General features: G+C 36.6%; 1 protein-coding gene across 1 annotated transcript in view; it reads right to left on the bottom strand.

Moving 5' to 3' along the window:
* Positions 1-654: 654 nt before the first annotated feature.
* Positions 655-16,346, bottom strand: part of LOC137248963 (uncharacterized) — a 46,415-nt gene continuing 30,723 nt past the window's right edge. Inside the window, exon 5 of the mRNA XM_067779992.1 lies at positions 655-3,602. Coding sequence (XP_067636093.1) covers positions 1,135-3,132 — 1,998 coding nt within the window. The 5' untranslated portion in view covers positions 3,133-3,602 and the 3' untranslated portion in view covers positions 655-1,134. The remainder of the gene's footprint in view (positions 3,603-16,346) is intronic.

Raw genomic sequence — 16,346 nt, 5'->3', positions numbered from 1 at the left:
ACATCCCTCCTCCCACCTGCTGCCCCAGTGGATACCGCCATAATATTAGTGCGTTAATCACTGGCGACAATCGCATTATCTTGTTCAATGCTTTTTTATGGCATTCAAACTTGCAGGCGGACAGCAGAGGTGAGATGTTGCCGGATCAAATAGAAGAAACGACGTTCTGCACAATAAATGGGACGCCCCCACTATGGTAGGAAGCCTGTCACAGTTCGCCAGATAATCAATCGTTCTGATCATTTGGACTTCACATCGAATCGTTGAACTATGGTACGTTGCGAAATGAAAGATTTATGCACCTATTTCTTATGGAAAATATGAACTGACTGCACTACCAAGAATATGACTGCACTCCCGAAGACCTTCAGGGAGTGTCCTTTTCGCTACAACAACAACAACAAATGCACTACCATGTCTACATTACTCGGATTTAAATATTTCCATGATGCTTACTTCAGGTTTACCAAGAATTAAACATAAAAAATAACAAATCATAAATTTATTTAGTAAATAGTTATTTATTTAAACAAATATTAATATTATTAAAATAAACATAGGATAAAAACATGAAATATGTATAGAATAATTTAATAAAATCTGAAATAGAAGAAAAATATTAATTACATTAAAATAAACATAGCATAAGAAAACATGAAATATAGCACAATTAAATGAATATAAAATCTGAAATAGAAGAAAAAATAATTCTATTATAAATATATTTCTGAGAGGAATGAAATAAAAACTGAAAATAGAAGAAAAGGATCAATCTGGAATAGAAAAAATATTATAAATTGTGCAACCCAAATGAAATATAATATAACTGGAACAAGAATTGCGAAATTGTTTTTCATTTCTCACAAGACTTAATTTGTTTAAATTAAGTCCATTCACCCGTTCGCATCTTAAACATGGCTTAATCTAATTTGATTAAGTAAACTTACAATGTCTGAAATGAGATCTAGGCTCAAGTCCAGAATTCCTGTAAACTAAAAAGAAGAATTAGTATATACGTACACATATTAAATTACGAAAGCTGTAAAGCAAAAATTAATAAAAATTGAAATAAAAAACCTCGCGTATACCCGTACCCTGACCTAGACCTAGAGCTTCCTCTTACAAGCCAATGTTTCATGAGAGATCCAATATTTCATGACAAATCCACTTTGCATATTTAAAGAGTAGATCAGTAATAAGGAAATCCAATAATTGCAGTCGGTGATTTAAACATCCATCTTCATCGGAAAACCATCCAGGAAAGGCGGTTTCGGTTTTATTTTGAATTATTGGTACCAACAAACTTTTTAAACCAACCCTATGTGCATGAAGAGGAAAAAGCTGAGTAAACCATTTAATTTGCAAATGACACACCTCGAACACCCTGTCGGTAGGATTAACAAGCCTCAAATCACTCGAATCCTTGTAATTTTTGGCTTTGATCATCGCTCCCGAGTTATGGGGGAGCTCGCTTTGAGTCTTTGTCAATGACTTGGTGCATTTTTCGCATTTCAGTTTACACAGTACCTTATTATAACAGTAACCTGTGTAATACCGCTGCACCTGTACCTCTACTTTGTTCTGAGACTTGACGAAACTTTCGTTCGGTACATTAAAATCGTTCAAGGCTAGCATACTCTTATCATCTTCAGACACATTTGTTAATTTATGTCTATCGTCTTCTTCGGTCTCAAGACGACTGTCTTCTTGAGTCCAATCTAGACAGTTGTACTGGTCGTCTTCACAATTACCGTCTTTCGTTTTGCATGGATGCTTCAGAATTTTTATAGAAATCAACCGAGCTACAATATATTGCATTTCATTCGCCGAAGGGGTGGTGTTAATCCTTTGGCTTTCACGTATACTGAAAAAGATATTTTCCAAAGCATCTTGGTTTAACTTTCCCGGTAAAATAAATTTTATTTCTTTTTGTGTTTCGAAAAGGTCTTCAGTTAGCATCAACATTGCAGTAATTGTCTGTCGCAGACCATCAATGCAGTGAACTAACTTGTACTTTTTCTCACCTTCAGAGTCTATTTGCAAGACCTTCCAGGAAAGCAAATGTTCAACGTAACCTTTCAGCCTTTGGATCTTCTTCGTGCTATCCCGGGGGATTGCACATTTTAATGGATTTGTAGAGGTCAACGTTTTAGCATCAAGATCGTCAAATATGTCGTTACACTTTTTTACGAACTTTTGTGTCGACTTCGCGAGGCTTTTCACATACTCATTTTTACCAAATAAATTTTGGTTATATGCCAGATCAATGCCGGCCGCGACCGAATTACTTAGTATTTGTACCGCCTTTAAAACATTTGAACAATCAAAATTTGACGGGTAAACGTGAACCTCTGTAAGTTTCGGACAAATTTTGAAGTTGGGATTTTGCTTGTCGATGTCATACAGAGCACGTATGACATCGAAGCTCGCAATACCATCAACAGTCTCAATTTGGTAGAAAAGCATGGTGTTACGTATAGACTTAATTAGATGGCAATAGTCGTAGAAGGCATACACCTTTGTATTGTTATGCATGAAGTATGGTTTGGATATCTGGATACCCAAATAACTGCCATACAACGAGCGGTTAATACCTGCTTGGTCGCAAACGATAGATTTAACATTTAAACCGATATCTGTCAAATTGGAAAGATTGTCTCGAAGTATGAAATTTAAGGTCTTGGCATCCATAGAGCCATCCGTAATATAATATGAAAAAACGTATTTCCGATTTGATGTGATACCTTTAATCATAAAAAAAAGGAATTTGCTTCCAAGTTGCAAAGTACGACGGCCTCCACCGATATCTTCGAAGCCATCAATTAAGTCTCTTGCCTTATTATAACATAAATCTGATTTTATATGCATCTCGTCAAAAATTACCATGCAATGACGTTCGATGCTAGACATATTTTTTACAATGTCTTTTAAATTCTTACACACGTTCTCGTTGATACCGGGTACAACAACTCGAATGGGCCGCCATCGCAAAAGAGAAGTTTTAGATGGCAAAGCGAAACCCAACTCTTCGCGCATGAAATTGAACGCTTTAGTTGATATAAAATTTATATTTTGCGAAATTATTTTTTCGTCGTCGGTATAAAATGCTCGTTTGTCAGTTTGTACAATCATTTTCGCAAATGTGACCGCATTTGCACTCGCATATTTGGTAGCAATTATAGACCGACGACGTAAGTCCCGATTTTGTAATTTAAGTTCTTTAATTTCCTTTTTTAACAAACAAATTTTCTTCTCCTGAAAAGCGGAATATCGAAAATGATGCCGCGTTGAATTCAATCTAACGCGACGTCTTTTCGTATTCAAGCTCTCTCCAATTTTTCTAACCTCCTCTAAAAACAAGCTAGGGATGTGCCCTGAGAGGACTCGGTTTTTACCTAAATGTTTAGGTTGAAAATGTTTGCTACAAACATATAACTTGTTTTCAGAAGCATCGACTTTGCAGGCCAGAGCCCAAGCTTCGCGAGCTTTTCTTTCCCACGGGAATTTAAAAAGTGTGTGTTTGCCATCCCAAACACAGCACTGTACACAACAGTACTTACTTGGCTTGCCCGGCTTCCATTGATGTGGAACGTCTTCATAACCTACGGATAAAGTAGCATGACTTTAGATAGGTTGAAGACTTAAAAGGAAGGGATGATTATTGATCATTATTAACAGGACCGGATTAACAAGTAGGCAGAATAGGCAGTTGCCTAAATAAAATAAAATTCTAGAGAGTGAATGGAATATATAATCAGAACTGAAAATAATTTTTACTCCAATAAATAAAACTCCATTGACCGCATTCAAAAACCGACGAACTAGACAAGATTCCTAAAAAGGACATTTCTTACTCATTTGACAAATTGTATTAGTGAAGTGAAAGGAGAGGATATTGAATAATAAAACCCAATTATCTCAAAATGTACACTGGTTGTTTTTATTTTGAAAAATTTCAGTTGCTTTGGAACATCGAGTGTAGAGCCTTCAACTATATTTTGATTCCTATGCGTTCAGTGAGTAAGTCATTGCAAAGTGAAAAAGCTTTTGACGTGCTTAGAAGAGTTCAGTTTCATTCCGTGAAAAGTTCAATGATTTCGAGGAAAAAATAAAACAACTATTACCTGGTGTAGGTTAACAGAAATCGTAAAACGTGCTCTCGTCGTAGAAAAAACAACCTAATGACGGAAATGCTCCAGAAGTAGAATTTTCGCCTCGCGATGATTTTAGGACAAAAGGTTTCTTCGAAATCAATCACAATCATTACAGTGAAAGTATATGAAACTTTCAGAGAGACTTGCATTTCTCATCAACTTTTCTCTAAGTGATGGAGACCTCCTCCACGAAGCTATAAATAACTTAGTTATTTTTTATTCTAGAGATTTGGAAGAATTTTTCATTCAAATGAAACAATTCCAAAGTTACGTGACCTCCGTATACACTGATGCACAAAAAAGTTGTTGTTGTTGTGCTTGGTTGCTCCCGGAAGGTTTCGGGGAGTGTTATCGATGTGATGGTCCTTTGCCGGATACAGATCCGGTACGCTCCAGTAACACAGCACCAATAACGTGCTAGCCCGATCATCTCGGGAACGATTTATGTAGCCACATTAAACCTTCAGCCATTCCCTCCCTCCCCACCCCACCCTCCTTCTTACACCAGGCATACCTACCGCGGGTATATTCTGACCCCCTAACCCGCTGGGGGAGCACAAAAAAGTCTTAGTCATTTGTATAAGATTCTAATGGAAGATCAATCAGCCGATGTATTTTCTAACACAGAAATAGCTCTTTTTAACATTAATGATCACAAATTGTTCTGCCGAATGATCCTTCTCGCCATTAAAAAGAATCAAGGCGCAGAAAGTGCTACAACGCGGCAAGAGTGACTCGAATGTTTAGGTACACTTTCATTGAGGTCAGCTTTATTGAACAAAATCGATATTGAATATAATTGATTAATTTGCCGAAAACAAATGTAGATAACGACATGTTTAATGTATAGATGTATAGTAATTTTATTATATTGATGGTTGCCTAGGGCGTCGTTGAGGGTTAATCCGGCCCTGATTATTAACTACTAAAAAGCCCAACTACAGACAATTAACTACTAAAAAGCCCAACTACAGACAATTTTACTCCAAAAAATTAAAATTAATTTTAATATACTTACATATTTTTTTGTTGGGTACTCCACTAATTAGCACATACAATCCCCCATCAAAAAAAACTATGCACACACTTATGTTTAAAAAAGGTTTATAAAATTTACCCAACATGCTTATATGTATGTGTAAACAAATAAGCATAAAATAATTTTTAATATTAATTAAATTGTGTAATTCTATACGACAGCATGACACTGCTAATACGCGTCCAAAAATATCGACGCGTCTTGACATCAGTGTTAATAATCCGAAACCGGAAAAGAAAACATTTTTCGTTCAAAAGATGTTAACGAAAAACCGAAAAATGACCCACGGGTCCTTCCGAAACCGGGGGTGGGATCCCCAAAGTCTTCGGGGAGTGTCTTTATCGTTTATACAACAACAAAAACTTTATCGCTACAACTATGCAGCAAAAAATTTGGAAGAAGTGTTTCGCGCGGATATAATTTTGATCTCCAAATAGCTGTTGGATATTGTTACCGAGGTCAAGACGCACCTCTTCCGACATTTTTGGACGTGTATTAGCTGTCGACCCCTGTTGTAAACTGTTACACAAGTAGCATTTACTGTTTAATTAGTTTCTTACGTCTTGTATTTGGTTAAATACTACAAGCAGCGAATTAAAAGGTCTGGATGTTTATATTACACATAAAACTGCGCTTTTGAGCTTCATAAAAAAATGAATACAAGACGCGATATTCCTTCGAGAACATTTCGGTCAAGCTTCGTGCTACTCTTTAAATATTCCGGGAGCTACGCCAAATCCGAATGGCGTAGTGTTAGAGCCAAAGATAATCGTGAGTGAGGCGAAAATCGTTGTCGCATTTCCATACAAAAAACTGGAGATTTTTTTTGAATATACGAAAATTGCGTTTTCTCATTTTTCGAAAGTCGATAGCTTCGCGCAACCTTAGACCCAATACACTTTTATTGATTTTTACCTTCATAACAATGTTCGTTAATTATTTTATATAAACAATGCATTGTTTATAAACTTTCAAATGCAACGTGGCAGTTCTAAGAGTTATCCGACACGGCTGAAACTTTGCACATCTTATTTTAAGATCGTAAATTATTATATTCTGTCAGTCAAAGCATAGCTAACTAGAAAACCTAGCAGTTCATACTAAACAGCATCGAATGCCCAGGCAAGAAAATTGTTTATACTTCTATCAACCACTAGAGTATCAGCCAAACTCATTAATCTAAGCAAAGAGGACCTATGAACACTTACTGGGTATTATACGGGTCATTACAGTCTGCGATATCACCTAAATAAGTTAAATCTATCCGATACATAAATCTGTCCTTTTTGTGAGCTGGGGGATGAAACACCTGATCACATTCTCTGCGAATGCGTCGCTATGGCAAGCCAGAGACTCTCCTGTCCAGGTGGTGTGACTCTTCATCCCTTCGTGATATGGAGTTAAAATCCTGAATAGGTACTTAAATGCATTTAAAACCTCCACATACAGTAATAGGCTGAAATGTTAAGCATAATAGATCTTAATAAAAGTCGCAGTGCATTGAGGCCCAATAATAATAATATTATTATTATATTCACTTACATAATGTTTAGGAGACCCGTCTAGCGACAAATATTGAAGGCTCGTGGCAATGGTTAAATAACTCGCTACATAACGGGTTGTGCTTTATAGCGGAGACACACACCTCTGTTGGTCATAGTGTATAACCTATAGCTGAATCGGTTGCGGTGAATCATGGACACACACTTTTCGTTCATAGAATCATAGGATGTTGGGAAATAGTGTAGAGATAAAATGCAGAGACACATTTCAGTTGTGACTGAGTATAATGCATACTGAAATTTAGCAGTCATAATTTTTTGCGCAACAATTTCATGAATGTAGAAAGAGTTTTGCCCTTAGCAGTCCATATAAAGTTTAAGTGCATATGTATATACATGTAAAAAAAACACAGCTAATATTGAGTGAATTGAAATGTCTCAGTTTCTCTCTCACTATTAAACCTTGCATATCTGCATACATACATATTTGTATAAAGCTAATGTAAACTGATAACAGCCCTTGCGCAGGCAATAATAAGGACTGATAAATTTAAAGGTGACCCATACCCCATACGATCTTTATATAGATTGCGTGGTAAACCGAATTTGTGTTGAAAAATATAACCAATTTTGTCTAGTCGAATTTTATAGAGCGAACAGTGGATTAACGAAAGTAAACATCTGACGAAACTTCACAGACATATTTTCTTTTTATATATAGAATCAAAATTCAACAACAACAAATAAAACTATAAAGATAACGGCAAAAATTCTGGGTCTAATGATGACAAAGCATATTTTTAAGCTAAATGGTGGGACATTTTTTGAAAGTAAAGGTCAAAGCATTTTAATTATTGATAAGAATTTAAAATTATTTTTTGTTTGAAATTTGGTATGGTAGCAAAGATGTACTAGAAGTTGATGAACTTAGTATGCATGATTTGGCAATTATTCAGTAAATACAGAATAAGGAACTTAATAAAAAAATGAAATGAATTCTCCTATGAATTCCATTGAAATGAATATTTAAAATTTGGTTGATTTGCTTACAGGGTGGGTAATTGATTGTACATTAGGAAAAAAATTATACGGAAGATGGCACGATGCCGGAACCGGTTTGTATTCCAATTTCTCAAGGGATGACGAAAAATCGCTCCAATATACATCCATATTTGAATAAGTACTACATTTCTTTAGAAGAAAAAATCGTTGGATCATGTGGTCCACTGGAGTACTTACCATTCTACTCCACTGTAATGCAGCGATGGACCAACTCATGTTTCTACACGAACATGTTGTAAGCCGATTATTGCTCGTTTTTAACGATTGTAATCACTACACGATGTTTATTGGACTGTAGGTACTCCATGGATTACTCTGATGTAATGCGGAGCTGGAGTATATGGTCCAGTCCTAGGACATCGCAATGTTAATTGGACCATATTTTTTGTATGAATTGTGGTTAATTTTGGAGCACTCGCTTGGTCCATAGGATACAATTTTTAAAATGTAGACCAAAGTTTGCAGACGTTTGTGTTCAAAACATTGATTTCAATAGTCTTAGTTAAATCAAAACGATATTTTAGGATGAAAGTCGACCGATTTTAAGTTAATTCGTTGTAGTTCTATAAATAGAACAAAAACAGCAACAAAAACCAAAGCTTCTTTGAAAACCGCCGTACCAAGCATAGCTTTAACACATAATTGCATACGAAGTATGCAATGTGTAAAAGATTAAAATATGCAAAAAGAAGGCAATTGGGAAAAACTTTACAACAACTAAGGCATGACGTAGCTGAATGCGTTTATAACCATTTCAACTATCGTAGAAGTGCGAGTTCGACTCCCGCTCCCGGGAGAAAAGGCTTTGAAGAGATTTACAAGGTATAATCGAAACAGCTGTCGCCTTGTCCGTCCTGATGTCACGTTGTTTAAATTTTCCCAAATTACTAAATAAATTATAAAGATGTAAACTTCTGTTGTTGTTGTTGTTGTAGCGATAAGGTAACTCCCCGAATGCTTTGGGGAGCGTTATCGATGTGATGGTCTTTTGTCGGATACAGATCCGGTACGGTCCGGTAACACAGTACCATTAAAGTTCCAGCCCAACCATCTCGGGAACGATTTATATGGCGTTATGATATAAGATCTCATTATGGATGACCGCGTAGCTTCAGTTTTCAGACTAGTTCGAATGTCCACTACGTTAGGGTAGTAGCACGCACGGTTCGACTGTCTTGGGAAAGCTTTTGCTTCACCACTTTGAATGTTCTTGCGAAGGACAAAGCCGCACCTGGTAAATATATGTGCCTTCGTATTCACATTTGTAAAAGGAGCCGCAACGTGTAGGTGATATTTAAACTTGGTTGATAGGCTATAATCAATGTGTTTCACTCCAAGGGACTAGTTTTGGATAGGGCCGCCAACTTTAAGAAATGTCAAACCGAGAGGCTTGGGTGTTGAAGGATGAAGTGTGAAAATCAAGTGAAAATCAAAATTAACATTTCAGACGCTATTGTATAGTTTCGCATAAAAACAAAAGATGTTTGAATGTAAGCCCAAGTATTTTTCAAACCCTTCTCATACGTATACATATATATCCTTAACTTAAGTTTGAGGTAAGAAACATTTCAAAGGAGTATTTTGCATCACTGATTTCGCTTATTATTTCAGCCAATCGCAGTGTAAATTTTTTTTAAATCGGCACCTTTTTTGGGTAATTTGCTTTTTTTTAACAACTTGAGGACAATTTGAAAACATGTTCGCCATGGGTCATTTTATTTGAATTCATTGTTCATTATTTATTTTTTGAAAAAGTATGCAAAGTGAGCATATAAATTTATTATATAACTTTTCTTTTAGTGTTTTGTTTTAATAACTTGGTGAATTGGGTGACGCAAAGTCCCTGTTAAGCTGACATCCAAAGCGCCTGTTTTTTTAAATAACTTTTGAACAGTCAGAAAGAGTTAAATTTAGCAATTAGTTTCTTATAACTGGTAGTGATGCGCATCCGTTGATACCACTTTCGACCATATCCGACCAATTCTCGACATGAACAATAAATGGCCTAAACAGTCTTAAAAGAGTAGGGAGTAGGGAGTACTCCATGCAGTATATACGGCACTTGATTGCTAAAAACCGGATCGTTTCACGACTTTGTTTAGTGTACCAAACGGTACTGTTGACGGAAGTCAAAGACGCAAAAACCACACAAAGAAGCCGACACCCCAGCTGCTTGGTTCGTGGCTCATTCTCTCCAACTAGGGGCGTTGTTGTTGTATTTCTGATATACAGCTGTACTTACATACTTATTTGGTGCATAACCGTTTAAAGGCTTTGATCATGCAACGAAGCTCGCCTGTTTATTCTTTCTGCCACTTGTCACCAACTGCAAACTTTCAGGGATCACAAATTGTTAAAAAATTTGTCCTTTAAACGGAGTGGGCCCTTACTTTCCTACTTTTTCTTAGATAAGTGGGTTGTGAAAAAAATGCCGTCCGAGTCAGACCATCTTCATCTATTCGGAGCCTATAATTAAATCGATTGTATAGAAGAGCTTTTCTTACGCCTGCCAATGGCAATGGTAAAAAATCAGATGTAGTAGGAAAGCAGCCGTATCCCTGTTTACATTCTCCCCAAAGCCTACTTTCTGGAATACCGCATTTTTGAGCGTAGGTTTGTATGACCGACAAACGCTTAGAATAGGTCAATATATTGTTGGTTCTCTAGCAGTGTCGGTTATGTTAATCTCACCGACTAAATTGTTCGCTTCGGCAGCGGCATCAGTTTACTTTAATTCTTGCACAAACTCTACAATAACATCTTCTTGCGAGTGGTTTGGCAAACACTCCGCGTATATTTCAGCCATGAAAAGCTTTACATCTGGCTTGTAGATGCCGATTGGAGTCGCGATAAAACAGGTAGATCCTGTACCGTCAACTTAAAAAAAAAGAGTGCGACGCAAATTGAAAGAGAAGGTGTGCCTAAGTCTCCGCGGAGATAAATCACGCTATGTATATTAATATTTTTATACTCAGTTGAGCAGAGCTCACAGAGTATATTAAGTTTGATTGGATAACGGTTGGTTGTACATATATAAAGGAATCGAGATAGATATAGACTTCCATATATCAAAATAATCAGGATCGAAAAAAAATTTGATTGAGCCATGTCCGTCCGTCCTTCCGTCCGTTAACACGATAACTTGAGTAAATTTTGAGGTATCTTGATGAAATTATTATTTAAAATGAACGATATCGGACTATAATCACGCCCACTTTTTCGATATCGAAAATTTCGAAAAACCGAAAAATTGCGATAATTCATTACAAAAGAGAGATAAAGCGACGAAACTTTGTAGATGAGTTGAGCTTATGACGCAGAATAGAAAATTACTAAAATTTTGGACAATGGGCGTGGCACCGCCCACTTTTAAAAGAAGGTAATTTAAAACTTTTGCAAGCTGTAATTTGGCAGTCGTTGAAGATATCATGATGAAATTTGGCAGGAACGTTACTCCTATTACTATATGTAAGCTTAATAAAAATTAGCAAAATCGGAGAAGGACCACGCCCACTTTAAGAAAAAAATTTTTTTTAAAGTAAAATTTTAACAAAAAATTTAATATCTTTACAGTATATAAGTAAATTATGTAAACATTCAACTCCAGTAATGATATAGTGCAACAAAATACAAAAATAAAAGAAAATTTCAAAATGGGCGTGGCTCCGCCCCTTTTCATTTAATTTGTCTAGGATACTTTTAACGCCATAAGTCGAACAAAAATTAACCAATCCTTTTGAAAGTTGGTAGGGGCATAGATTTTATGGCGTTAACTGTTTTATGTGAAAATGGGCGAAATCGATTGATGCCACGCCCAGTTTTTATACACAGTCGTCCGTCTGTCCTTCCGCATGGCCGTTAACACGATAACTAGAGCAAAATTCGACATATCTTTAATGAACTTAGTTCACGTGCTTACTTGAACTCACTTTATCTTGGTATGAAAAATGAACGAAATCCAAATATGACCACGCCCACTTTTTCGATATCGAAAATTACGAAAAATGAAAAAAATGCCATAATTCTATACCAAATACGAAAAAAGGGATGAAACATGGTAAGGTAATTGGATTGTTTTATTGAAGCGAAATATAACTTTAGAAAAAACTTTATAAAATGGTTGTGACACCTACCATATTAAGTAGAAGAAAATGAAAAAGTTCTGCAGGGCGAAATAAAAAACCCTTAAAATCTTGGCAGGTATTACATATATAAATAAATTAGCGGTATCCAACAGATGATGTTCTGGGTCACCCTGGTCCACATTTTGGTCGATATCTGGAAAACGCCTTCACACATACAACTAGCACCACTCCCTTTTAAAATTCTCATTAATACCTTTAATTTAATACCCATATCGTACAAACTCATTCTAGAGTCACCCCTGGTCCACCTTTATGGCGATATCTCGAAAAGGCGTCCACCTATAGAACTAAGGCCCACTCCCTTTTGAAATACTTATTAACTCCTTTCGTTTGATATCTATATTGCACAAACGAATTCTAGAGTCACCCCTGGCCCACCTTTATGGCGATATCTCGAAACGGCGTCCACTTATGGAACTAAGGATTACTCGCTTTTAAAATACTCATTAACACCTTTCTTTTGATACCCATATTGTACAAACAAATTCTAGAGTCACCCCTGGTCCACCTGAAGGCGATATTTCGAAATTGCGACCACCTATACAACAACCACCACTCCCTTTTAAAACCCTCATTAATACCTTTAATTTGATACCCATATCGTACAAACACATTCTAGAGTCACCCCTGGTCCACCTTTATGGCGATATTTTGAAACAGCGTCCACCTATAGAACTAAGGCCCACTCCCTTTTAAAATACTCATTAACACCTTTCATTTGATACCCATATCGTACAAACATATTCTAAAGTCACCCCTGGTCCACCTTTATGGCGATATCTCGAAAAGGCGAACACCTATAGAGCGAAGGCCCACTCCCTTTTAAAAATACTCATTAACACCTTTCATTTGATACCCATATCGTACTAACAAAGTCTAGAGTCACCCCTGGTCCACTTTTATTGCGATACCTCGAAAAGGCGTCCACCTATAGAACTAAGGCCCACTCCCTTTTAAAATACTCATTAACTCCTTTCGATTGATACCCATATTGCAAAAACGAATTCTAGAGTCACCCCTTTATGGCGATATCTCGAAACGGCGCCCACCTATGGAACTAAGGATTACCCCCTTTTAAAATACTCATTAACACCTTTCTTTTGATACCCATATTGTACAAACAAATTCTAGAGTCACCCCTGGTCCACCTTAAGGGGATATTTCGAAATTGCGACCACCTATTCAACAACCACCACTCCCTTTTAAAACCCTCATTAATACCTTTAATTTGATACCCATATCGTACAAACACATTCTAGAGTCACCCCTGGTCCACCTTTATGGCGATATTTCGAAACGGCGTCCACCTATAGAACTAAGGCCCACTCCTTTTTAAAATACTCATTAACACCTTTCATTTGATACCCATATCGTACAAACATATTCTAAAGTCACCCCTGGTCCACCTTTATGGCGATATCTCGAAAAGGCGAACACCTATAGAACGAAGGCCCACTCCCTTTTAAAAATACTCATTAACACCTTTCATTTGATACCCATATCGTACTAACAAAGTCTAGAGTCACCCATGGTCCACCTTTATTGCGATACCTCGAAAAGACGTCCACCTATAGAACTAAGGCCCACTCCCTTTTAAAATACTCATTAACTCCTTTCGATTGATACCCATATTGCACAAACGAATTCTAGAGTCACCCCTGGTCCACCTTTATGGCGATATTTCGAAAATGCGACCACCTATACAACAACAACCACTCCCTTTTAAAACCCTCATTAATACCTTTAATTTGATACCCATATCGTACAAACACATTCCAGAGTCACCCCTGGTCCACCTTTATGGCGATATTTCGAAACGGTGTCCACCTATAGAACTAAGGCCCACTCCCTTTTAAAATACTCATTAACACCATTCATTTGATACCCATATCGTACAAACATATTCTAAAGTCACCCCTGGTCCACCTTTATGGCGATATCTCGAAAAGGCGAACACCTATAGAATGAAGGCCCACTCCCTTTTAAAAATACTCATAACACCTTTCATTTGATACCCATATCGTACTAACAAAGTCTAGAGTCACCCCTGGTGCACCTTTATGGGGATATTTCGAAACAGCGTCCACCTATGGGACTAAAGATTACTCCCTTTTAAAATACTTATTAACACCTTTCTTTTGATACCCATATTGAACAAACAAATTCTAGGGTTACCCCTGGTCCACCTTTATGGCGATATCTCGAAACGGCGTCCACCTATGGAACTAAGGATTACTCCCTTTTAAAATACTCATTAACACCTTTCATTTGATACCCATATCGTACAAACGCATTCTAGAGTCACCCCTGGTCCACCTTTATGGCGATATCTCGAAAAGGCGACCACCTATAGAACTAAGGCCCACTCCCTTTTAAAATACTCATTAACACTTTTCATTTGATACCCATATCGTACAAACACATTCTAGAGTCAACCCTGGTCCACCTTTATGGCGATATTTCGAAACGGCATCCACCTATAGAACTAAGGCCCACTCCCTTTTAAAATACTCATTAACACCATTCGTTTGATGCCCATATTGTACAAACAAATTCTAGGGTCACCCCTGTTCCACCTTTGTGGCGATATCTCGAAACGGCGTCCACCTATGGAACTAAGGATAACTCCCTTTTAAAATACTCATTAACACCTTTAATTTGATACCCATATCGTACAAACGCATTCTAGAGTCAACCCTGATCCACCTTTATGGCTATGTCCCTAAATAGCGTCCACCTATAGAACTATGGCCCACTCCCTCAAAATACTCTTTAATGCCTTTCATTTGATACACATGTCATACAAACACATTCCAGGGTTTCCCTCGGTTCATTTTCCTACATGGTTATTTTCCCTTATGTTATCACCATAGCTCTCAACTGAGTATGTAATGTTCGGTTACACCCGAACTTAACCTTCCTTACTTGTTTTATTTTCAAATATCCGTTGAATAGACCTAACGTTTCAAGTATGATTATTCAACAAACCCATAGATACATATATGTATTTACTATATATTTGCTCATGTGCCCATAGACCTAAGCAAAATTTATTGCGTTTGATTATGATCATTTGAGATAATATTGAATTATATGGGTATGCAGCTAAGCTAAATATGAGCACCACTTTTGTCTGCTTTTTTTAAGACAATTTTTTAAATGTTATTTTTTTTTTAAATATACATTGGACATAAAAAATTTCTATATAATTAGGTGGTAAGAAACAAATTTAATAACGTAAATATGTATGGCTATGTACCGTGAATATTGTTGTTTATGAGCTAATCTAATGGGGGAATCAAGACGAATCCATATCAGGTGGTGGCAAAGTGAATTCAACCAATTCGCCGTGCAGAGGAATGTCAAATCAAAAGAAAATTTTAATTGATTTCGATTAACTGACATATTATCAAGGCGAATTCAGTGGAGATGGTGTTATCCCAACAGCTGATTGCTTCTTCTTGATAATTTTCCATACAGAGCCTTGCACTTTAATATGCCAGTTAATCGGAAATCAATGAAATTTTTCTTTTGACTTGACATTCTTCTGCACGGTGAATTGGTTGAATTCGCTTTGCCACCACCTGGTATAGATTCGTCTTGATCTGACAAGTGCCTTAATACAATGTTGTATGTGTATGTACATAGAATCCCAACAAACACTGAAAACAAAACTCTCAAATGTTTGAGAAAAACATTGATTCTCAGTTTGATATCCAACATTATCATGTGAAACAAAATATTGTCTCGACTTTTTCTCATACGTCGATCTTCAACTTGAGAATAATTTGAAACATACTTGAAATTTTTTTTCTCTCAAATATTTGAGTAAATATTAATTCTCAATTTGATATTCAGCATTGTTAATCATTTGAATAATATTCTCTCAACTTTTTCTCAAACGTTGTTCTTCAACTTGAGAATGGTTTGAGATATACTTGCATTTCGTTCCATTCTGGTTGAAAACCATCGATATCATGGAATATTTTCGTTAATAATAATGTGAATACTTTTTGCGCCAATGTGTCTAAATTTTAAAGTACATAATAAGTGTTCATGAAACCCAAAAATAAAAATAGAGTCACCCCTGGTCCACCTTAAGGGGATATTTCGAAATTGCGACCACCTATTCAACAACCACCACTCCCTTTTAAAACCCTCATTAATACCTTTAATTTGATACCCATATCGTACAAACACATTCTAGAGTCACCCCTGGTCCACCTTTATGGCGATATTTCGAAACGGCGTCCACCTATAGAACTAAGGCCCACTCCTTTTTAAAATACTCATTAACACCTTTCATTTGATACCCATATCGTACAAACATATTCTAAAGTCACCCCTGGTCCACCTTTATGGCGATATCTCGAAAAGGCGAACACCTATAGAACGAAGGCCCACTCCCTTTTAAAAATACTCATTAACACCTTTCATTTGATAC

This window comes from Eurosta solidaginis, chromosome 4 (genome assembly GCF_040869045.1).
Source record: "Eurosta solidaginis isolate ZX-2024a chromosome 4, ASM4086904v1, whole genome shotgun sequence".
NCBI classification, from domain to species: domain Eukaryota; kingdom Metazoa; phylum Arthropoda; class Insecta; order Diptera; family Tephritidae; genus Eurosta; species Eurosta solidaginis.
The sequence above is the reverse complement of the archived record's forward strand: the minus strand, read 5'-3'. Positions and strand labels throughout refer to the sequence as shown.